This window comes from Pangasianodon hypophthalmus, chromosome 4 (assembly GCF_027358585.1).
Source record: "Pangasianodon hypophthalmus isolate fPanHyp1 chromosome 4, fPanHyp1.pri, whole genome shotgun sequence".
Taxonomy (NCBI): Eukaryota; Metazoa; Chordata; class Actinopteri; order Siluriformes; family Pangasiidae; genus Pangasianodon; species Pangasianodon hypophthalmus.
In genome coordinates, this window is record NC_069713.1 from 5,801,797 (window position 1) to 5,826,001 (window position 24,205).

The window sequence follows — 24,205 nt, forward strand, 5'->3', positions numbered from 1 at the left end:
ACCATTTTCCCGCTTGTGTGGATTTATTATTGCATTATTTCAACATCTATACTCTTAGAAGAATGATGATTTGACATTGTATGGATTATTGAATAGAAAAAGAATAGATTGACCCTGTTTTTTCATAAAAATGGGTTTTAATATATCACATTTTTGAATTATAATATAGAGAATAGACTAGTATGGTTATTTATTCAGACTTTTTAACTTGTAAATTGACATATTTATGAAATGTAAATAATAATATTCATGAATTATAGAATAAATTCCTGAAATAATCTTAAACTTCAGTCCAAATCTCTGAGAATGGATGGAATATTATCATGATTAGACCTTGTACAATGAGCTAATACAGGCTAATAGTTAGCCTGACGTTAGCTAGCTTGTTAGCAAACGTCGCTAATAGTTTACACAAAATAATATTTAGCCGAATGTTAGCTAGCTTGTTAGCAAACATGGCTACTGGTTTACAGAAAATAATATTTAGCCTGATGTTAGCTAGCTTGTTAGCAAACATGGCTACTGGTTTACAAAATATATTTAGCCTGATGTTAGCTAGCTTTACAGCGCCCCTGTTACTGTTTAGCCTTAAACATTGAGTATTTTATGGTTAGTTTTTTTTTTTAATCAGTTAATATTCAGGAAAACCCTCATCATTCAATCAGAGATTTGACTAAAAAGAACAGTTTATAACATGAGAATTTATTCAGCAGCAGCAGCAGCAGCGCTCCATCTCCGTCTGAGGTGAAATAAATGCAGTGATTCCACTTTGTGTTTTATTCAGCATTATATTGTTCAGTAAGAGACAATCCCGTATTATGGCGAGAGAAGTGAATATAAACTGGACAAGCTCATGTCTGGAAGCATGCTGTAAACCTGTGCTGTGTTTTCTGTACAGTTTGCGGCTTGTTTCGTGTGTTTGAGCCGCACAGCCGCATGAGATGCGTTAAGCAGCTGAACAGCCGCAAGTGTCTGAGGCCCGGAGCTGCGATCACGTGACCGATGTGTGCGCGCTCTCGTCACAACCGGACAGCCATATTGGTCTTGTTTAGCGGCTCAGGCGCGGTCACGTGACCAGTGTGACGCTTGCACGTACGCCCGGCTTAAAGTCCATAGCAGCGGTGACTATGACGTCACAATGGGACAGCCCTATACATATATATATGAGAGGGGATAAAAAGTTCAGACTGAAGTTTCCAGTGAAGCAAAACGTTTCAGGTGAAACTTCTTCATCAGCTGTGTACACACAGTGCTTCTGAGGTTGTATTGTTTATTTATCCTGTATTTATATAACTCACCTGAAGAAATGGCTGAGTTTGGAAAGGGAAAGTCAAGTAAAGGGATCCTGCAAAGCATTCGAGACAGAATTCGAATGTGGAAGCAGAAGAGCTTCAGGAAGAAATTTAAAGCGCAGAGTGTGCAGGAAAGCACAGAGGACGATGTAGCGAGAGAGAGGGAGGAATGGAAGAAAGAGAGAGGCGTGGCAGGGCAAAAGAGAGTGGAGGTCAGGTGTGAGTTGATGGTGAAGGCAGGGCAGCTGGATTCAGAGGGAGAGCAGCAGCAGGTCGAGTCGGAGAACGAGGGGAAGAAATGCACTGAACTAGAGAGAGAAAAAACAGAGATGGAGGCCTGCTGCATGTGTCAGAAGCTGCTGGAGAAAGACAGCATGCTGAAAAAAATGCAAGAGGAAAAGGAAGAGATGGACAAAAAGATGAGAGAGCTTGAGAAGGATAGAGAGAGACTCAGAGATCTCAGACGGAGGAAGAAAGAGCAGAGAAATAGTCTGCGTGAGGAAATGCAGAGAGCTTTAACAGAGTTTAAGAAGGAACAGGAGGAGAAAGATAGAGCTCAACTGATGCTCTTGGAGGATTTAATGAGAAGGGTTAAGAATCTGCAACAAGCCCAGGCTCAGATAAATGAGGAGAGGGACATGAGAGAGAGAAAGAGAACGGACGACAGGGATAAGTTGGTGATGAAGGTGGGGCATGTGGTAGCCACGTTTGCTGTAGAAAGAGAGCAGCAGGATAGAGAGGAGGCCGGGCTGGAGAATGAGAGGAAGAAATGCGCTGAAATAGAGAGAGAAAAACGAGAGATGGTGGCCTCCTGGAGAGAGCAGTGCAGGGTGTGGCTTCAGCAGATGCAAGAGAAAGACAGCGAGCTGGATAAAATACGAGAGGAAAAGGAAGAGATGGCCAAGAAGTTACAAGAACTTGAGAAGAAAAACGAGAGACAAAAACATGCTGAGATGGAAAGTCTGTCTGATGCTCAGATGGATGCAGAAACGCAGACTGAAGAAGTGGAGGAACGAGACAACCTGAAGGTGCGAGAGGTGGAGGAGAGGAACGCTGCGCTTCTGCAACACATCGGTGAGCTCCAGGCTTCCATCAAACACCTTAAGGAAGGAGCAGACATGGCCGAGTCAGTGATCGACTTCATGGACACAGAGAGAGAGAGCTTGAGGAAAGAGAAAGAGAGCTTGGAGAAAGATAGAGAGAGCTGGAAGAAAGAGAAAGAGAATTGGGAGAAAGAGAGAGAGACCTGGAAGAAAGAGAGAAAGAGCTCAGAGATAGAGAGAGAGTGCTGGGAGAAGGAGACCAGCGAAGCTGAGATGGAAAGTCAGTCTGAGGCTAAGAAGGACAGAAAGAGGCAGACAGATCAAGGCAAGTTGGAGGAGGTGGAGGAGAGGAACGCTGCGCTTCTGCAGCACATCAGTGAGCTCCAGGCTTCCATCAAACACCTTAAAGAAGGAGCAGACATGGCCGAGTCAGTGATCGACTTCATGGACAGAGAGAAAGAGAGCTTGAGGAAAGAGAAAGAGAGCTTGGAGAAAGAGAAAGAGAACTGGGAGAAAGAGAGAGAGAACTGGGAGAAAGAGAGAGAGACCTGGGCGAAGAGAACTGTTTGGTTTTAGAGAGAGAGCAGTGGCAGCAGAAGAGAAAATAAAATACATCTTCATCATGTACCATGAATGATACGAAGATAAAAACCAACAGATTTTACCCAAATTTTTCCAAATGATCAATAAAATTCTTATGCATCAACTGAGTTTTTGTTCTTTTTTTTTCAAAGTGTGAGACATAATAATAATAATAATAATAATAATAATGGTAATAATTATTTAGTTTGCTAATTTGAAAGATGTCATTTTGCATCATTGTTGATGGTTGTTCTTAATGTTTCACTTTTTATAGCTTTATACAAGCTGAAATATTTATTCAGGTGCTGACTGCAGTCAGTCGTGTGTTACATGGCTGAACAACAGATACCAATAAAAAAATAAATAAATAAATAAATAAATACTTAAGTTAATTATGGGAGGAAAGCTGTGTGAAGGCAACTTGAACTGGATCTGGAGACAGTGAAGATTTACAGTAATAAATCATCGCTAGGACGGGGCGCTGTTTTACAACACACCTTATAACCTCACCTTTTAAGTGTAGCTGAACAAACATGGATTTACGTACAAAATTAATCAATACTTACATATAGTTTCTTATATAGTATTTAGTGTCTTTGGTATCATTCGAGCTTTTATGAACCTTATTATAAAGCAGTGTTATAGTGCAGTTTGATATTGAATAACATTTTTGCTCAGTAGGCTGAACCAGTGAACCAAATATTTGTAAAGTGGGACATGTAAGCTTGAACTTCTGAATCGTAACGTGTATATACGTCACTGAGCTAAATACCTTACTGACTTCATCCTTGAGAAGTAAAGGGTTAAATTAATGAAGTGCTATGTGTGTGTGATGTCAGTCTTGGAGGAGTAACATACTTCATTTCAAAACTAGGATCGTGAGAGTCAAGGGTAAGTGAAATGACATGGCCATGTGAGGTTAAGGTTATAAAAAAGTAACACTTGACTGAGAGTTTGCAAATGGTATGTATATGGAAGTGAAATGTAAATGTGGGACAGAAGAAAAATGCCCTTACAGTGGACAAAATATGGTGAAATCCCCTAATGACTGCCTTTCATATGAAGGAAAAAAAAAACGCCCTCTAGAAATGCCATCTAGACTACTGCTATACACAAGAAAACAGAAACATGAGAGGAAGTGCTGTCTAGGGTGCCCTGCCAGTGGAGAATATGTGTTGCATTGCCCTATAGAGTTCCCCTACATGCAAATGATGAAGTGCCCCAATGGGAGAGTCATTTTCCTATATAGGGCTTCCCTACTTGCAAAAAAATGAGATGAAGTGCCCTCTAATGTGCCCTCTAGGGTGCCTCTAAAGTAGAAGACAACGACTTAATTCCCTGAAGGTGACCCTTGTATTTTTTCGGCCCTGCCCCTCAGACAGCATGTGTCCACCCTTGTTTAGTGTGTATGCTGTATGTGGGAAGGGTCTTGTGGTGTATTAACTCTACCTCAACACTAGATGTCAGTGTTCATGCCTACTCTATCATGGAGCACAACACCACCACAATCTTCTCAAAGTCACCTTCTGTTTTTATTCAGCAGATAAAGCTTCTCCAGATATCGGATATCTACAGAGTCGCTGAGGTGACATCATGGTGGTTATTTTTTAACAGTGGCCATGAGTTAAGCTTCTTGAGATCTACCTAACTTGCAGCAGCTAGTGAGACAGAAATAAATTGAATTAGATCATTGTTGCCACAGAAACCTAATCATTGATAATATCACACTTCAATGTTTTCATGACTCATAAAGACTTGCTGGAGTCACTGACCTTGTGTCAGAAATTTTAGGCTAAAATCTCAGAGTTTGCTACAATGCTTGCGTAAAAGCCACCAATAGGAGGACAGCATGTCATGACTCCAAACTCACAAGACAGCTACAAATACGCTAGTGCTGATGTAAATTAAACACGCTGATCAACAAAAATTATTTATTACCTTATTACCTCAAGCTCACTTAGGAGAATGTTTCTGTTCATGACAATCTGATATGGTGAACATTATCGCAGGGTCTTTTATAAAATTTGGCCAATATTTTATTGGGATCATCTGGTACAGTGTGAGAGGCATGCGACAAGTGTGAACATAGTAATTCATGACCACAAGATACTTAGTTTATGAATTTAGTTTGAAATATTATCTTGTGGCCTCAGTATATTATATTGTTGTTACTAAATCGTGGGAATACACCCTGGATGGGATGCCAGTTAATCGCAGGGCATCATGCACACACATTCACACACTACTTCACACCTAGGGGCAATTTAGGGTAGCTAATCTGCCTACTGGCTTATTTCTCAGAAGTGAGAGGAAAACAGAGAGCACATGGGGAGAACATGCACAGAAACTCCACACAGATAGTAACTTGAGCTCAGGATTGAACCGACACCCCTGGAGCTGTAAGGTGGCTATAAAATATATTTGTTGACTACACATCAGGAAAGTATATTTAAGAAGATAAAAACTATTTTAGAGTTTGATGGTGATGTAAGGAAAACACCTTCCACTGACTGAGCTGTGATGGATGTGTCTCAATGAAGTAATGTACTCAGGGTGCGGTTTACTGCTTCAAGAGGTCAGTAAGATAAGCCAAAGCTAAACAATTTAAAAGTTTAAATATCATTAGCAGGATTTTTAGTATATAAAAGGAAAACAACAGAGGCCCTAAAACAGAGCCTTGTGGGACACCATCTCTGTTAACGCTACAAAACTAAGGTGAAACACCTAAAACCCTTTCATACATAAATTATTTATATGCATATCCAGATTCTTTAGATTTTTACATATATTTTATTCTGTCTAATTATCATTTATACGTATTAAAAAGTAAATGGATTGTCCATGAGTTAAAAAAAAAAGACTAAAACAGTATGTCTGAAATCTTCCAATGTCCAAAATATGTCTAAAATATGTAGTGTTCAAGACCAAAATTATAAACAATACATCCATCCATCTATTTTCCATACTGCTTATCCTACACAGGGTCGTGGGGAGCCTGGAGCCTATTCCAGGGAACTCGGGGCACACAATGAGGGACACCCTGGACTGGGTGCCAACCCATCGCACAAGAAAATATGATTGATAATATAGAAAATATCAAGTCAAGTCAAGTGAAGTCAAGTGGAGTTTATTGTCATTTCAACCTTATACAAGTACATAGTGAAACGAAACGACGTTTCTCCAGGACCATGGTGCTACATAAGACAAACACAGAACAACCCAGAACTACAAGGGACTACATAAATTTATACATAAAGTGCACAAGTGCAAACATGCAGACACAATACAATAGTGCAAATAGTACAAGAGTACAATACAAGTAGCGGAAATAGTGTGAACATAAGAGTAGCAGCCTATGTATCGTATAATAAGTATCGTAGCAGCATAAATATGTGCAAAAACTTGCCAAAAAATTGCAGAGAGGATATATAGGTATAATCATGATATGATTATACAGTTTAGGACTGTTGCAAGATGCAAGGGGAAAAAAATCCATCTTCCCCGCATAAAATCTCCCATCTCCCATAACCACCAACTCCGTAACAGTTTCTTTCCTACGGCAGTCAGATTACTCAACACCCTGCTGCCTCCCAGCGCTCACCTGGGCTCATCAAACACCTAACCCAGTACGACTCAAAAACCCTGCACACCGCACTTTACAAAACCGCATCAGACACTTTTTATTCATGAGACTCTGCTGCTAGTATTGCTGCTGCACCTCAAGTCAATTCAATTCAGTTTTATTGGTACAGTGCTTTTAACAATGGACATGGTCACAAAGCAGCTTTACAGAAGTAAATACATTCAAATTACATTAAATCAAAATAAATTGTAAATGTGTGAATTTATCCCTATTTGCTGCTACACTACACAATAGTTTACAGCCCATGTTCTGTGTATTTATTGTTCTGTCCTGTGTATTTTTTTGTCCTGCATTCGTCTTACAGTGTTGTGTATCTGCACTTTATGTACTCTTGTGTACTGTTCTGTGTTGCACTATGGTCCTGGAGAAATGATATTGTGTTCCAATGTATACAAGATATATAGAGGAATGACAATAAAAAAACACTAGACTTGAAAAAACCCCACTAGCGTAAAAAAAATATATATATATATATATAAAATATATATAAATATATATATATATATATATATATATATATAATTTATTTATTTATTTATTTATTTATTTTTAGCAATTAATTAATATTAATTCTATTTCACTTTTTGTTATTTATTTATTTATTTATTTATTTTATATAGAAAGCTAATAAAGATTAAGAATGACAAATAGTCTACAAAGTTTATGTTAATTTACAGTCATGCTATCAAGTGATTTGGAGGTGATTTGCATCTTATATTTCCCTAAAATATAAAAAAGAACCTTAAACTGACTGTCCATAATCGTGTACACTATGCATGAAAGGGTTAAAGTGAGGCTGAAATACAGATCCTGGAAATACAGGATGTCTGGACACCTTATATATTATAGCTTGAATTCAAGGAATTCAAATCAAGTCTTTGGGTATTTTATTTTTGTTGTAATTTTGTATTTGAAATTGGTTTACCGAATACAAGCACCTATGCTGTGAGGTTATAATCCAGAAAGAAAGAGAAACAACACCAAAAAAAAAAATCTCTATAATCTAAAAAAGAAAGAAAGTCAGTCAAATGCAACAGGACAACAGGGCATCACCACCTCGGCTTGCAGTTTTGCAAGAAACACAACGTAAAAGATGTAAAATGACGGACAAGCACCAAAACACACAGGCACTGAACACCGTGCACATGGCTGAGAGCGTGAGAGCAGCCGTGAGGCCACGTGCAGAACAGATCATCACTTAAAATGTTTGAACAGAAGCACACGTGCCCTCCTGTCCACTGTAAAACTGTCAGAGATGAGACAGTGCTAAAGGTTAAAGCTTTATGATCATAACCTTTTTGCCAATGTGCAGGGTTGTAGTGTTCTGCTGGGAGATCGACACTACAAATAAAACAGGAGTGTCGTAAAAATTGACACTCAAAACTCTATTTAAAGTAATGGCACACATTTTTATGGGTGTCCACAAAAGATTATGCCTTAGCGTGCCTAACGGATAGCAAAAGTCTGGTCTGTTTATAACCTATGCATTTCCTGGATCATATTATATAGGTCTCCTGTGAAAATAATGTATGTCTTATGTGGCTAAGGTAAAAAATTTCCCCTTCTGGTGTTTTTGCAGTTGCACACTGAATCATTTAAACATACACATCAGCATGTCACAAGCTGTTGGATGGTTCCCAGTGTGTATTGAAAAGAAATGTTTGTCTGTGATGTGAAAAGCATGTTGTGGACGGCTATAGGGTTGCTTTACATTGCAGAGTGAGACTTCAGATCAGATAGAGCCTTAGACTGTGACTCCAGATATCCTTACCTCAAAGCCATACTTCAAGCCGGTATAGCAATACAAGTAATAAGTGTTGATTTTTCTGTAATAAACCTATACCATTGTCTGTTTTTTTTTTTGCAGTCATTCTGAAAAGCTAGTAGTAAAATACATTTAATGTAACATACAAGCTAGTACAAGTTACTCCATGATACTAGGTATACTGTATACACACTACAGACATTACTTTTCAGAGGTATTATAAAAATACTATAGTGCTTTAATAGTTATACTAAATCCACACTACTGTAAATTATTATAGTATTACGTGAACCTTTCCACATTTTAAAGTGTTGAGATTATGTCCTGAGCACATAATTTTGAAGTGGGGAAGTCTGAAAAATATTTACAAATAAAATATGTAAAATTTGTAATAGCATAAGTTGCTGTTAAACCTCTAAATTAGTCCCAGTGTAACAACTTGCCATCACAAGTGACATAATTAGCTGAATGGAGTCTATTTTTGTGCAATTAAAAGTGTCACTTGATCTCAGTATAACTACACCTGTTCATGGTAGAAACCAGAGTTTGTATACCTAAGCACACAACATCATGAACTCCTATGAGCTATCAAAATAAGTCCGGGACAAAGTTCTGGAAAAGTATAAATTAGGGCTTGGTCATAAAACGATCCCAGTTAAATCTAATTTAAAAATGTAGAGAATATGGTACAACCATGAAAAAATCTGCAAAAATCAGTGACTGGGCAAAGAGGGGATTAGTTGGAGAAAGCTACCAAGTGGCCAATGAAAACTGTGAAGTAGCTGGAGAGATCCATATCTCAGATGTTCACAGGACAACCATAGATCGAACACTCCACAAAGCTACACTTTTTGAAAGAATGAGGAGAAGAGGAAAAAATAGGTTTCCATAAGGCATGTTGGAAACTTGGTAAATATAGAAAAGAGTTCTTTGGTCTGATGAGACCAAAACGGAACATTTTGGCCTTGGCACAAATGTTTGGCAGAAAAGCAACACTGCTCATTCATCCTGAGAACACCATCCCTACGGCGAAACATGATGGTGGTAGCATCACGTTGTGCGGATGCTTTTCATGACATGCCATGTGCCATTTCAAATCCAGTTTGTAACACTGCAAGATGTGGAATGCTTCAAAAGTGTACAAAGTACTGTAAATAAATTTTCTTCACCAACTTGCACAGACGTCCATTTGGTGTCTTTTGATGCCTCCAAAGAAAAGATCACAGCAATGATCAGAAAATGTAGCTTCATGTTCTGCTTCAGTGATTACGTGTGAATCTACCGATCTAAAGATCTGAAGATTATGTAATATAAATAAACTCATATGTCTAATGCAATATGGTTCTTACAAGGCCTAGGTAAGTCTAAACCTTTGGAGGTCACTGGGGACAACACCAGGCTTATTAACTGGCACCGCTTTCCTGTTGAGAGAGCATTGTTTTTAACTGAACACATTCTTTGATTCATGTTGATAGCAGACCGTCTGGGACACAAACAGAATTCTCTCTTTATGTGTCTCCCCTTCAGGGCTGGAGACAGTTGCACAGGGATAGCATAAAACCGCTTACAGGATCCTGTTTACATACAGACGAGTACAATTAGTATTTCAAAGACCTGTATTTATGGCACAATGTTCCTCAAGCCCAAATGGTATACTATTAGAAGCCGTTAAAGTGGAATTCCAAAACTTTCGGGAATTACACTTGAGCTCTTGCATTACACAGTCTTTGGAGTGAAACAAACAAACACAAAAAACAAGATTGATGTAGAAAGATGAAAAATGTGTGTCAGAGAAAAATCTCTGCTTGTCAATACCTGCATCATTTACTCCTGATTACACCTACTGAGAAGCAGACTGCGGATAACCGTTCATCAGTGAGCCGAAAACAAGCTGTCCCACACACTCAGTCCCCCTCACCCAGACAAAAACAAACCCATTCCCTTCCCCTGCTGAACATCACCACCTCGAGCATAAACAATCCACCAGGCTTATGCAGTGTCCAGTACTTACATACGCTCATGACCATGTCCAGGTGCAGATCAGTGTATAAGCTGCCAAATTAAATTGGCATCCTATAGAACTGTAAAACTTCTGTAGGTCCAGCTACATTAAATTCTCGCTTATAAAGCGGTTACTGGAAGAGAGTAAGTGAGATAAAGGATCATATAAATCCAAGCACTTCTTTCATGTTGAACTTGATGCTGCAGTAAACCAGGGGTCATCAATTACACTTGACCTGTGGCCAGATACTTGCAAAGCAAAATACCGTTTGATCCAGGTGCCTCACATCTCACACACTTTAACACACACTCCTGCTTTAATGCTCCTAACTCTTGGACACTGATCCAATCTCCTGCTACTTCACCTCACACACACACCCCATAACAATACTAATCAAAAGGTTGAAGATAATAGTGTATTAAAAGGATACCAACATTTTTACACTGCATTAATTGAATTTTTTTTTATTGTAAAAATAATGTATTCATAAGCTATAGTTTGTTATGAAGTGCACTACATGAAGTGCACACCATTTGATAATCAGCCATAAGGAAAAAAAATTAACAAAACAAAAAATAGTTGAATGCAACACCAATTAGAAATTAGGAATTATGATGTAGGACTCTTTCTTATGTAATAAAAAATTAGTCGGATATCTTGGATGTCTGATGGAGACAGTAGAGGAAGCTGGACGTTAAACCTTTACTGACATGATGCTTGTTATAATGAGTGTGTAAAAGTGATTAGTTCCTCTTTTAGAGAGATCTGCACTCAGCTCATATCAGCTTACTCTGCATTATTTTCTTTTCTTGAACTACTCTAAACTATTAATGATGAAGCTATTAATGAGTTATTAATAACTACTAAGCTATTAATGATGATTTTGTATTTGGTCTTTGCTATGCTGCTGGCAACACTGCTGATGAGGTTTCCAGACCGAGTGTAAAGTTTTGGTGAAATATATAAATAATACTCTAGTAACAATGCTAAATGTATAAAATCAGAGAACTGATCTTAAAATAAACTTTTACTTTCACTTGTACATACAGAAATATGAATTATTTTCATATATTAAAAAAAAATGCATGGCTTTTGGGAAAAGAGGAATTTATTTACCGTATGTATGGAAAGTTGACTCCTAACATTTTTAACAGATGTCGACTTATTCGGATCATTTCATTTTCCTGGATATGTTGTGTACGTTTGAGCATCTGTAGTTTCTAGTAGCACATACTGCTCTCTGCCTCATCACGCTGCCATAAACACACACCTCCAGATGAGCACCAGCTGTCAGTGAAAGTTTCAGACGAGTGAACAGAAGCACAAAGTGGAAAAAAAAACACTCCTGGAGATCCATTCAGAGATGAACAGCCTCCTCTAATACACCTCATTTAGCTCATAAAGTGATTATTAGTTCATTTATTTATCAGTTGTGTGGTAGGTGGATAAAAAATTTCTGTCTTTTTAATGCCTTATTCTGGTCACATGACTCTCAAGTCAATTAAAACACACAGTAGCAACATATGGGTTATGTAATAAAACACATTGGTTATGGAATAAAACACTTTGTTAAAGGAAAATAATCAACAGCATAGAGGTGTCAGGAAGTGGAGTTACTGTTTCCACCCTGAAGTGATGATTTTCCTATAACAGCACAGCCTGAAGTGTTTTATTCCAAAGCAATTTGCCAACAATCACAGTTTTTTTTATGTATATTTAAAAAATAACACAACATACAGTTTATCCGTTTATAGTTACATTTAATGTTGTCCACGAAACGTTAGTTCCTGTTCTCACTTACATTATATCAGCTACAAATGGTTATTCCTTCACCAGTCTTTCTTTTCTCTCTTTCTCTCTCTCTCTCTCTCTCTCTCTCTCTTGAAGTTAATAAGATTTAAAAAATGCAGCATGTCACGTTACAGAGAAACTTTTGTGTGTAAATTTCTCTGTCTTGAAGACTTTCTTGTCTTGGAAAACTTAAAACATTACCTCTGAGTGTTCCAAAGCACTGACACTGGAGACTCCTTCCATAAATGTTAAATAAATGTCTCCTTACATGAAGCTTCACCATATCAACAATTACAATGTTGATGTTTTTTTTTTTTTAAATCTGTTTAAGTGGAGCTTCCCTATGAAAGGGCGGTTACTATAGAAACGATAATATATTAGAACAAGTGTATTAATATAAATCACTACTGTATGGGCTGCTGTTATAGAAGATGAATCAACATCATCTGACCAGAATCCAGAATTCAACAGTGCTGCAGTGTAAAGACCTCTCTCTCTCTCTCTCTCTCTCTCTCTCTCTCTTTCTCCTCCCACAGTTTGGGAGCTGATCTTATAAATCTCCACCTTCCACCATTTCAAAGCTTAGACAACATCCCACAAGTGAAGAAGCACAAAGTCGGATTTTAGAAGAAACACTTTGGAAAAACATAAACATAGAAGTGAATAGACAGACATCCTTTATTTAAATCCTGACTCTCTGCTCCTAATTATGTGGACGAGGTTTGCTGTGTTTGTCTTCTGGTTGGTTGTGGATGTCCATGCTCTGGACCGAGCCTCGTTCCGCAGGTCCAATGATCGCTACAGCCGCTGCCAGTACACCTTCACTGTGGACAGCCCAGTGGAATCCAGCTGTCCCAGCACCATGGAGGCAGAAAATCTGAGCGCTCGCATCACGCTCCTGGAGGCGGTGGTGAGCCGTGTGCTGGGGGCCGAGGCAGTCACGGAGGCAGTGAGGACGCCAGCAGAGACCGAGGAGATGAGGCAGCTTCTACAGGATAAAGAGCAGCTGGACGGGCAGGTGAAGGAGCTGCAGAGACGAGTGGAGGAGCTCACGATGGAGACAGAAAAGCTCAGAGAGAAACCCTGTCCACTGGTCCCTGACTCTGAGGACAGCTTCGGCGTTAACAGAGGCAGTGGTGAGGATTAAATCTGCTGTTATGAATTCGAAAACCTGCTGAGAGAGCTCTATGAAGCTGGAGATAAAAGTGAATTTCTTTTGTGCGAGTGAGATTAAAGATGGAAAGATGGAAAGATGATTGGTTGGTATCCATACAAATTGATATATTTTGATGAAATTTTGAATATAATAAAGTAAAACTCACAGACAGAAACAAAGCACTCTGAATCATGAGCGTTAGCCAGTATTAGTATTGCCATGCATACTTTAAGGTTTAACTGCAATTATAAGGAGTAAAAAGTGTGTTTTTTTTTTACCTCTGAGACTGTAATTAAGTAAGAATTTTGGTATTCATTTCCTGTCATATAGTAGATCTGGTTTAATCATCGTTTCTCCCGTAGGTCCTGCTGTGAGTGGTGCATTTCAAGAGATGAAGGCTGAGGTTTCTGAGGTTCCAGCTCCTCCTAAAGTCAAGGAGAACGTCCGAGACAATGCAGGTCTGACAACTTCAGCTTTATACAACTGTTAAATAAAATATTATCTAAAGCATGGCTTCAGCTCTATAGATTAGCAACTAGCATATGGCACGCTATATATATATATATATATATATAAATCAATAAATGTGGAATTTGAAATTGTGCCTACTAATAGCTTGTTTTTGTGATTATAATCTTTTTTATTTGTTCTATGTATAAAAGACTGTGGGGAACTTGTTTCTGTTGGTGAGCCTGAGACCCATCAAAAGGCGACCAGCATCACAGGGAAGTACGGGATGTGGTTCCAGGACCCCGAGTCTCCGGGAGCTCCGTACGGGCCGGACACGGTGTGGCGCATTGACACTGTGAGCAGCGACGTACGAGAACTGTACGCCTACGAAAACCTGGAGCAGCTCGCTCGTGGCTATCCCATGAAGGTCCTGCTTCTACCGGAGTCCATGGAGAGTACAGGGGGCACAGTGTACCAGGGTTCACTTTACTACCAGCGCAAACAGAGCCCCATGCTGCTGCGTTATGACCTCACCGCTGAGGACATAGTGGCCCGAAGAGAGCTGCCACACCCTGGATTCCACGGCCAGTACCCTTACTCCTGGGGTGGCTACACTGACATCGACTTGGCTGTGGACGAGAAGGGACTGTGGGCCATCTACAGCACGGAAAACACTCGCGGAGCCATCATCATCTCGCAGCTGGATCCCAAGAACCTGAAAGTGACCAGGAGCTGGGAGACCAACATCCAGAAGAACAAAGTGGCGAACGCCTTCATGATCTGTGGCAGGCTGTACACGGTGGCGAGCTACAGAGCTAACACCACCACCATCAACTTAAGCTTTGACACAGCTAGCGGGCAGAGCAAAATGGTGGACGTGCCCTTCCGCAACCGTTATGGCTACAACAGCATGATCGACTACAACGCGGCGAGAAGGAAGCTATACTCCTGGGACAACTTCCACATGGTCACCTATGACGTGAAACTCGCGAGGGCCAGCAGCTCACAGTGACAGAGACTGATTCTAGATACAAGAAGCAGTGATACATGTTTATAACCCCTGATCTTTAAAGTTTTAGACTTCAGCAGGGAAAATATCCAAACTTTTGTAACAGTTTGTAACTTACCGCCATCTTCTGGCTATAAGATCAACTGCAAACACAGTGATAACATGGAGTGTGTCCCAAAACTCGAATTGATGCCTCCTTGATTCCTCCATCTTAAATGTGTTTAGAATCAGTGAATAAATACAGAGGTGGCTTTTGGATAAAGGACACACAGGTGCTTCCTACATGGAAGTATGCTTTGTTGTAGCATGTGACGTTAGCACACGGTGTAAATGCTGCAAATCTCCCAAAAAAAGAAATGACAGTAAATGGTACAATAATAAAAATCACAAACACAAACTGAATCATAATAAATAAATAAACATTTTAATTTGCATGGAAGTCAATTAACATGTCTTGCTTTAAAAAATGGAGAAATTAAATGATGAGGAGAATCAAAACCAACATTTAAGCATGTGATGTACATGCGCACTAAGAATAATTTATGCTAATTAATTATGATAATTATGATTATAATTATGATAATAATTTCATTTAAACGCTGATATATAGTTAATCTGTATATCAGTTATACAGTGGATTCAGCTGGGAAACATCGATAATCATCAATAAGTAAATTCACTAAAGTCACGTTAAAGTGATGCTTCAGTGAAATAATTTTGTTCCTCATGTCCTCACTTCCTTTCCCTGTGTCGGTTCTCCATGTTCTCGGATGGAGGAGCTGAGAAGGAAGGAAGCGAAGCAAAGAGGTACAGTTAAAGAAGTGAAAAGTCTTTACCTTCCTACCTTCTCCTTTAATAACCACTTATGCCTTGTGCCTTGTCTCTTAGGGAAGAAGGGGCGATCCAGCTGGGGGCGGAGCTAATTTCTGGGCCATAAAATTATTAATAGCAGCCTTTAAAAAGAAAATTGAAAAAAAAATTGAAAAAAAATTTTGAAAAACAATATTGCTATTCTATATTTTTTGTCTAAGGTATCCTTAAAAATGATGTGATTGTTATAGGTCTAGAAATGCATTTAAGTATTAAAAGAACTGCACCTTTAAAAATGTATGAGGCTGAATATTATTTCAGGACAGTGTATACCCTAAAGTAAATTAATAAATTAATTAAATTGCTATAAAATTGCTATAAAAAATGAACTTATAAAGATCACTGGGGGATGAAAAAAAATTCTATAGTCCTTTTGTTACTAGGATATATTCTTACCCTGTATGAGTAAAAACACTTGTTTTACAGAAAATTATACATTCCACAAATATCAAACTTTTTATAAATATTTGAATATATAAAACAATTTTTCTACTTGATTACAGACTGTTTAAACGTTTAAATTTTAGAGTATAAACCCGACAACAATATATTCTGTAAAAATGAAACTCTTTGTAAATATATTAATATATATTCTTTTATAATTTTTTTTTAATACTCGGGTACACACTATTATTTTGTTACACTCACCTGCCTGTTACTTTGTTGCCTAATGACAACTGCAAAATAAAAATCTCAATTTTTTAGCAATGTTTTTCTGTGTTAGTGCAGTTTGAATGCCACCTACTGTAAAGAAATATAAATGTACAGAGCCTCACATCAGTGTGAAATACAAAGGTAAGCATGTACAGCTGATATATTCATCACCAATGATGAAACAAGAGGCTGGTTTAACTCATATATTAATATTTTAAACATGAAACACAGACTGAAAACTAATTCAATTCCACGACTGAGGTGCTCTTTATGTTCCGCTGACATTATATTTACAAATCTGTATATAAAAGTAAAACACATTTTAAACATTTTAAACCTCAAGTCTCCTTCACTACAACCTATCTTCCATGTTCCAGATAAATCACTTTAAACATTAATAATAATCTACAACACCTACAGCACTTCCACAGAAATTAGCATGTTTGCCCACTAGAACTACACTTTAGCTTGAAATATAATCATTAAAATACTTTAAAATCTGATATTTTAGCATTAATGTGTGAATCGATATGCCTGAAACATCCTTTACCACACTTTATCCATTATAGGTTATGAAAAATGTACATTCACCCTTATGAAATATCTGGAATATTCCACGAGTCACATGATCAACAGGAAGTTGCATCATCTGATTTTCCTGAGATTGTTTTTTTTTTTTTTTTTTTTCAGTGATATTTTTATATTGACTGACGAGGCCACTTTAAAATGTTAGAATTTGAAAGCAGATTATTAATTAAAAACTGTCAATCATTAGATTAATTATGGATCAATTATGTCAATCATTTGATTATTTAGAATTTCCTTAACAGCACCGTGCCATTAGCATGGATGCTAGTTAACGTCACTTACATTGCTACATCTATGCTAAGAAAAAAAAAACACTGTTACTCATTTAAGAGCAAAATGCAGCAAGGAAGCCTTGTAAAAAATGAGATATTGATATTGTTGAGATGTGTTAGCACATTTTTACTACGTAAACGCACATTTCCTTAGCTTCATTGTTGAAAAAAATGATATAAAAAAAGGGATCAGGAGCACCGCAATAGGTTATTTGAGTTCTACGTAACAGAAGGTTATGTCCTCTTGTCCTAGGTTCAGAATAAAAGCAGATCACTTGGTCTCCTGTCAGTTTGTGTAACAGCTTGGAGATCAATACGGTGACTCTGTCACACATTATCAAGTTCAATTCTCATCATAACCACTCTGTCCTGGATATCATGTGACCTGAAAGCAAACCGGGTTTATATTCGTAAAGATGTGTACATGATTAGATACGGTGTGATTGTGCAAAGAGGCGACTACCTGACAATGTATTCAAACAATAAAGCAGGCTTAAAGTTGTGTTCATATACACTGACGATGGGCCTCGATTATCACGATGGATATAAACGAAAGTGTGGGGTTCATGAAAATCCAGTTGGGATTAATGTTTATATTCGACATTTTGCTCCTGAGTTAAGCGTAACTTTACAAAGATTCACTGATGTGAACCTCGACCAATCAGCGTCAAATCATAACACTGGTCACGAGTCACCGTGATTTTATATACAAATTTCTCTGTCAAGTTTGAATCATTGATTTATTTCAATTACACCTGACTGCCAATAGGAGGACGGCGTAGGATGAAGCGAAACTCACAGGACAGCTACAAATATGCTAGATGTGATGTAAAAAAAAAAACATCCTCATAGACAGAAAACTTATCCTTCTTACCTCAAGCTCACTTTGAAGAACGGTTGTGTTTATGCGAGTCAGTTTTCATCACAAGCTGGATTTCAGGATCACGCTGATCGATGACGTAAGCAGAACATAGTCATTTTCTTAAATCGCAGGTCTCTCTATCGCTAGAGGATTTGCATCGTATAATCTGACATGGACAACACACTATCACACAGTCTGTTATAGAATTCAGACAAGGTTTTATTGGGATCTCATACAGTGTGACAAGGAATAATCTTAAAAGTCTGATGTAATTGCACTGTGTAAAACCGGGCCTTGATGCGTGTCAGTGGTAGCTGATGCGCTGCAGTGGCTGAGCTGCATTACTGGAAGATTTAGCGTTCTTTCACCATTTAGTTGTCTTTTTGACATTTTCTGCTGTTTGTAAGCTTTGCTTTTTATGGTGTTGTGTGGGTGTGGATCAGGGTAAATCACCTGTACTGGGAATGTGCTTGGAAATTTATGACTGATTGGTATTTATCAATATACACACACAAGACTATGAAGGAAATCAGCATTATTGAAACTAGACTGGCGATTAGTTTCATTTGTGCAAGTTTGCCAGGATGTCGTATATGTCAAATGGCCAACAAAAGAAAAACAAACTAACTAAAAGAAGAAAAATGACTAGCTATATGTATATGTGTTTCTCTGAGAAGCCTTCTTAAATGATTTATTCCAGGCCTGGGCTTGAGTATATGTTTGTCCATATAAAGTCCACGTACAAAGTTTATTATTCAGCTTATTAATAATGTCATTTGAAGCCATGCTTTGTGTCTGTGTGTGTGTGTGTAGTTAAAAGTTGAACCAGTGGTGTATGAAAACGCTCATGTGTTTCTCAGCCTCTCTGAGTGACATGTTTCCCCAGTGCAGTGATCAGGACGTCCTGCAGTCTCTCCACAGACAGCCAGCACGTCTCCACCACGCTGTAGTGACAGGAGCCCACGGCCAGAGCGAGGACAACACCACTCACGTTGTGCTGACCGAGCAGAACCTGCGTCAGAGCCAGCAGAACCGTCCAGGACAGCACCACAAACCGCATGGGGCAGTCCGACAGCAGGCGAGATTGCAGGAAACGGGCGCACATGGCAACCCGCGTCGTGTGGCCTGATGGGAAGGAGTGAGGATGAGGAAGCAAAGTGGCAAACCACTCCGAGTGATGATAATTCACAGCACGCTTCACTATTCTAACCAGGGCGTGGTCTAACAATAACGCTAGAGGAAAAGAGAGAGAGAGAGAAGAAGAGAACAAAAAAAATGAGAACGAGTTTTTATTCTTTAATGATAAAATCCACCCTGAATGACCTACATATTAATCTTTATAATTAACATGTGATCTATTAACATTAACACATACTCTATTTTCGCTTTGCTGTTCAACTACCTGCAGATAGTGATGCAGTGTGATTTAACCGTCGATTCATCTCTACCTAAAGAGAGCGATGCAGCGGGGCTTTAGTCCTTTAGTCTGTCCAGCTCTCTCACCTCCACATCTATACACTCTGCTCAAACAGATCAGCTTGCAAAGCTTCAACTTTCAGGCTAATACCGCCATCAATCGTTGGTCATATCAGAGATTACTAACTACCCGAGCTGAATCTGTGCCCTACGTCAGCGTTGCGTTGCTGCATTGCATTCTGGGACTTTGAGTTCAGTGCTTGCATCAACATCTTTACTACTTCTGTGCTGGATTTCTCATTAATATGATGTTGCGGAAGAATGGCGAGTGAGAAAAGAAGCTCTTAGTCTTTTCTTTTCCTCTGTGCTAACACCAACAATGTCCTTCTGTGATATCAGAGCGACACACAACCACTACCTTCTCACAGGAATTAACAAACCATTACATTAGCACCAGAATCACTAAACACATCACAAATATTTCAACATATTCAAACGTGTTTGAGGGTAGAGATTTCTTTTAACACTGTGTAAAAGTGTTATTTCTGGGCTGGTTAATGATTCCACATTTCTAAATATGTCCTGCTTGGAACCTGGGGAAACCATCCATTGTAAGGTTCTACAGAGAACCTTTAAACGTCCCCTTAGATGACAAACCAAGCAACCTTTTGGACTGATAGATGGAAGTTTGTTTTGTCCTACGAGTGTTTGCGTGTCTGAAGTTATGGGCTGTTGCCAGAATGCAGTGATGTATTTGTAGGGTGACAGCGGAGACATTTTTTCCACCAGTGAGTCTATTGTTCTTTATCCCTACAGCTGCCTTGAACTGTACACTAATAGAACTGGGATAAAAATGGAAACTGGATGCCAGCCAAAGGCATTGTGGGATGCTTTCATGGAAAAAAGCTAAAGCCTTGCATAAGCAGAAGAGGTTTTAATAGCGAATATCTGTTGATTAGCTAGTGCAGGGGTTAAAGAGAGAGAGAGAGAGAGAGAGAGAGTAAATGAATTTTTAAGAAAATAATGTCTGGCATATTTTCCCACAAAAAAAGGACAAACCAACACAGACGTTACTTCTAGCGCCACTCAGAAAATAAAGGGAACGAAACAGTACTATCAAGCATACAACTTTTGTACCATGTAGAGTCCTTTACCTTCACATAGTGTATCTTTAATGCTTTACTCTTTACTCTAAAAGGTTCAATTATGAACTGTAAATCTTTCCAAAATAGGCACTTTATCCACATTTACAGGTAAAATACACATTAAAGGTACAAAAGATAAGGAGAACCGCCCCAGTGACAAGGGGTCAAGGGTTGAAACTTTAAACACTTTTAATTAATTTTATAGACCATTTACACCAGAATCTAGTGATATATAACATACAAATGAGCAGATCAGTCTGTCACTTTGCCAAATGGAATATAAATAATTGTAATATTTGGTGCAGCATGAGATTTTTGCCAGAACTATAACCTTTTCACAGACTCAAAGAAAGCCAAGCATAAACTCGATGCTGTTACATTATGTGCCTATGTTTTATATATCTCTAGTAATGAGTGGTGAATGCTTTTATATAAACGACATTTGAGTTCATAAAGATGTCAATATTACAACAGTATACACCGATCAGCCATAACATTAAAACTACCTGCCTAATATTGTGAAAGTCCCCCTGGTGCCACCAAAACAGCTCTGACCCGTCGAGGCATGGACTCCACAAGATCCCTGAAGGTGTGCTGTGGTATCTGGCACTAAGATGTTAGCAGCAGATCCTTTAAGTCTTGTAAGTTGTGAGTTGGGGCCTCCATGGTTCGGACTTTTTTGTCTATCACGTCCCACAGATGCTCCATCGGATTGAGATCTGGGGAATTTGGAGGCCATGTCAACACCTTGAACTCTTTGTCATGTTCCTCAAACCATTCCCGAACAATTTTTGCAGTGTGGCAGGGCGCATTATCCTGCCGAAAGAGGTCACTTCCATTAGGGAATACCGTTGCCATGAAGGGGTGTACCTGGTCTGAAACAATGTTTAGTTAGGTGGTACGTGTCAAAGTAACATCCACATGAATGCCAGGACCCAAAGTTTCCCAGCAGAACATTGTCCAGAGCATCACACTGCCTCCCTCGGCTTGCCTTCTTCCCATAGTGCATACTGGTGCCATCTCTTCCCCAGGTAAACGATACACACACACCCGGCCTTCCACATGATGTAAAAGAAAATGTGATTTATCGGACCAGGCCACCTTCTTCCATTGCTCCATGGTCCAGTTCTGATGCTCACCTGCCCATTGTAGGTGCTTTTGGCAGTGGACGGGGATCAGCATGGGCACTCTGACCTGTCTGTATCTACCAGCCCCATACACAACAAGAATTGTGCTTTCTGACACCTTTCTATCACAGCCAGCATTAACTTTTTCAGCAATTTGTGCTACAGTAGCTCTTCTGTGGGATCAGACCAGGCAGGATAACCTTCAGTCCCCATGCACATTAATGAGCCTTGGATGCCCATGACCCTGTCGCCGGGTTCACCGGTTGTCTTTCCTTGGACCACTTTTGGTAGGTACTAACCACTGCATACCAGGAACAACCCACAAGACCTGCTCTTTTGGAGATGCTCTGACCCAGTCGTCTAGTCATCACAATTTGGCCGTTGTCAAAGTCACTCAAATCCTTACGCTTGCCCATTTTTCCTGCTTCCAACACATCAACTTCGAGAACTGACTATTCACTTGCTGCCTAATATATCTCAACCCTTGACAGGTGCTACTGTAACGAGATAATCAATATTATTCACTTCACCTGTCAGTGGTTTTAATGTTATGGCTGATCAGTGCATACATACATACATGCATACATACATACGTATGTGCCATGTAAGTGACAGAGAGTGGGAGAGAGACAGACAGATGGATATAAGGAGAGACAGAGAGAGGCAGATATATATATATATATATATATATATATATATATATATATATATATATATATATATATATATATATATATATAATATTCATAATAAAAGAAAACACAGGAGAGACCTCATCTGCTGTTTCCAATTATTCATCCAATAATAATAATAAATATTATTATTATTATTATTATTATTATTATTATTAGAGAGAGATGTATAGACAGTCAGACATAGAAATGTACAGACAGACAGACAGAGAAGTAAATGACAGTAAAAATATTTGGCAGGTTGAATTACCAGCACATTTTTAGTTTAATATATGAAGACCTTAGAGTCATGAAGTTCAGTGGAGAGAATAACAGCACAAGGCAGGAATGTTACTGTAACTCCGACAATCTTCCCAAACATCTCTCTGAGCACAGAGCAGAACCTGAGCTGTGTTTTAAAGGAAACTAAAGGAAGTGCACAGCTGCCAGCTACCTTCATATTCACGATTCATCACATAACAACAGCTGTCTATTAGAATATTTCATATTTCTAGCATTTATGTACATACTACATTCCTTTGCTGTAATACAGCTATCTAATTCAACTAATGTTCAGTTTATTTTACTTAATTTATAATCTTTATTATTATTTTGATTTGGCAACAGTGTTACTAAAGCACACTTTAGCACAGGTTTTAGATTGTAATATTAGTTAAAAGTATAATAAAATATGAAGTTTAGAAGTTGGATGTGCACTGACCTTGAGGATCAAAATGGTTTAATGTGTAAAAATCACTTCTCACTCCAAGGTCTTCATATCCTGAAGGAAATACTGTGTAATCATCTTTAATATTTGGGATACATTTAGGATTATATCTATCATTTGGATGTGTGTGTGTGTGTGTGTGTGTGTGTGTGTCCTGCAGCACAGTGGAAATGACACACGAGTTACCCAGGAACAGGTTGATCATGACTTCTTGCTCCTCCGCGGTTTCACTGCAGATGAAAAGGTAAAGAGTGATGGAGAGCCACGGCGCTGCGTGTCCGGTAAACTCCACCAGCTTCACCAGCGGCCTCATGCCGCCCAGAGGAGCCTCCTTCCCGGCGCACAGCGCCATCCTCCGGGAGAGCCACACGTCCACAGCCAGCAGGGAGCGCAGCGCCACGGCGGGGAGAGACTGACTCGGGCGCGCGGGTAACGCGAGCGCCGGTGGCGGCGCAGACGCAGCGCACGTGATGCTGGAGGCCCGTCGGCGTGACACAGAGTCCAGCACGCGGGACCGGGCAGGAGAGAAGGGTGAGGAGGAAGAGGAGGAAGAGGAGGCAGGTAGCTCGAGCCTTCCGTTACCTGCCACCGCTACACCGCTGTTCCTGCGCGCGTTAGGAGACGGCATGGCGAGACTGAAGCCCAAAGCTCCGGTTAGTCCCCCGGTTAGTCCCCCTCCCTCACGTCCATGCAAGAGGACTAAACTTCCTTTTTCCTTTTCTCTTTTTTTTAAAACTCACCTGGGCTATTTATAATGTGCTGTATGTGCGCGTGACGAGCTGCGAGCTCAGAGGGCACGTGACCAGGTGAAGCCCCTATATATATATATATATATGTGTGTGTGTGTGTGTGTGTGTGTGTGTGTGTGTATATCCACATTATTTACCCAAAAGGTGTTTTTGTGCAGCTACACAATAACAGTTGTTGCTCTGCACAATGTTTTGGCCCCCCTCTATCAATGGGAATGGACCAGACGGTGTATATTCTCAATACAGCAGTGACATGATACACTGTAAAACACTCACTGTAAAATTGACAGTAATTTACTGGCATTAGAGTTGTAATGTAAAGCAATGTGCTTCACATTTACAGTTAACAACTGTACAGATTATTCCTGCTGTCATTACAGTGTAATACTGT

The 24,205-nt window shown here is 39.2% G+C and overlaps 3 protein-coding genes across 3 annotated transcripts; 2 read left to right on the top strand and 1 right to left on the bottom strand.

Annotated features, from left to right (window-relative positions):
• Window positions 1-1,260: 1,260 nt before the first annotated feature.
• Window positions 1,261-2,981, top strand: LOC128318189 (golgin subfamily A member 6-like protein 22). Its single transcript, XM_053233611.1, has one exon. It carries the CDS (start codon window positions 1,307-1,309, stop codon window positions 2,909-2,911), a length of 1,605 nt encoding a protein of 534 aa, XP_053089586.1. The 5' UTR covers window positions 1,261-1,306; the 3' UTR covers window positions 2,912-2,981.
• A 9,705-nt stretch (window positions 2,982-12,686) lies between these two features.
• Window positions 12,687-16,859, top strand: LOC113547289 (myocilin). The gene is made up of 3 exons (XM_026947553.3): window positions 12,687-13,254; window positions 13,637-13,732; window positions 13,937-16,859. The coding sequence occupies exons 1-3, from the start codon at window positions 12,828-12,830 to the stop codon at window positions 14,734-14,736; spliced, it is 1,323 nt and encodes a 440-aa protein (XP_026803354.3). The 5' UTR covers window positions 12,687-12,827; the 3' UTR covers window positions 14,737-16,859.
• Window positions 16,860-17,944: 1,085 nt separating this feature from the next.
• On the bottom strand, window positions 17,945-23,807 carry LOC113547296 (polyisoprenoid diphosphate/phosphate phosphohydrolase PLPP6). The gene is made up of 2 exons (XM_026947565.3): window positions 23,252-23,807; window positions 17,945-19,212 (listed from the first exon to the last, which is right to left on the bottom strand). Exons 1-2 carry the CDS (start codon window positions 23,691-23,693, stop codon window positions 18,836-18,838), a joined length of 819 nt encoding a protein of 272 aa, XP_026803366.1. The 5' UTR covers window positions 23,694-23,807; the 3' UTR covers window positions 17,945-18,835.
• Between the last annotated feature and the right edge of the window lie 398 nt (window positions 23,808-24,205).

Excerpts from the sequence above, each read along its gene's own strand:
- LOC128318189 (XM_053233611.1), top strand. The coding sequence starts at position 1,307 with ATGGCTGAGTTTGGAAAGGGAAAGTCAAGTAAAGGGATCCTGCAAAGC.
- LOC113547289 (XM_026947553.3), top strand. The coding sequence starts at position 12,828 with ATGTGGACGAGGTTTGCTGTGTTTGTCTTCTGGTTGGTTGTGGATGTC. Across the intron at positions 13,255-13,636 it reads CGGCGTTAACAGAGGCAGTG|GTCCTGCTGTGAGTGGTGCA; the intron begins GTGAGGATTAAA and ends TTTCTCCCGTAG. Across the intron at positions 13,733-13,936 it reads GAACGTCCGAGACAATGCAG|ACTGTGGGGAACTTGTTTCT; the intron begins GTCTGACAACTT and ends TATGTATAAAAG.
- LOC113547296 (XM_026947565.3), bottom strand. The coding sequence starts at position 23,693 with ATGCCGTCTCCTAACGCGCGCAGGAACAGCGGTGTAGCGGTGGCAGGT. Across the intron at positions 19,213-23,251 it reads CATGATCAACCTGTTCCTGG|CGTTATTGTTAGACCACGCC; the intron begins GTAACTCGTGTG and ends CTTTTCCTCTAG.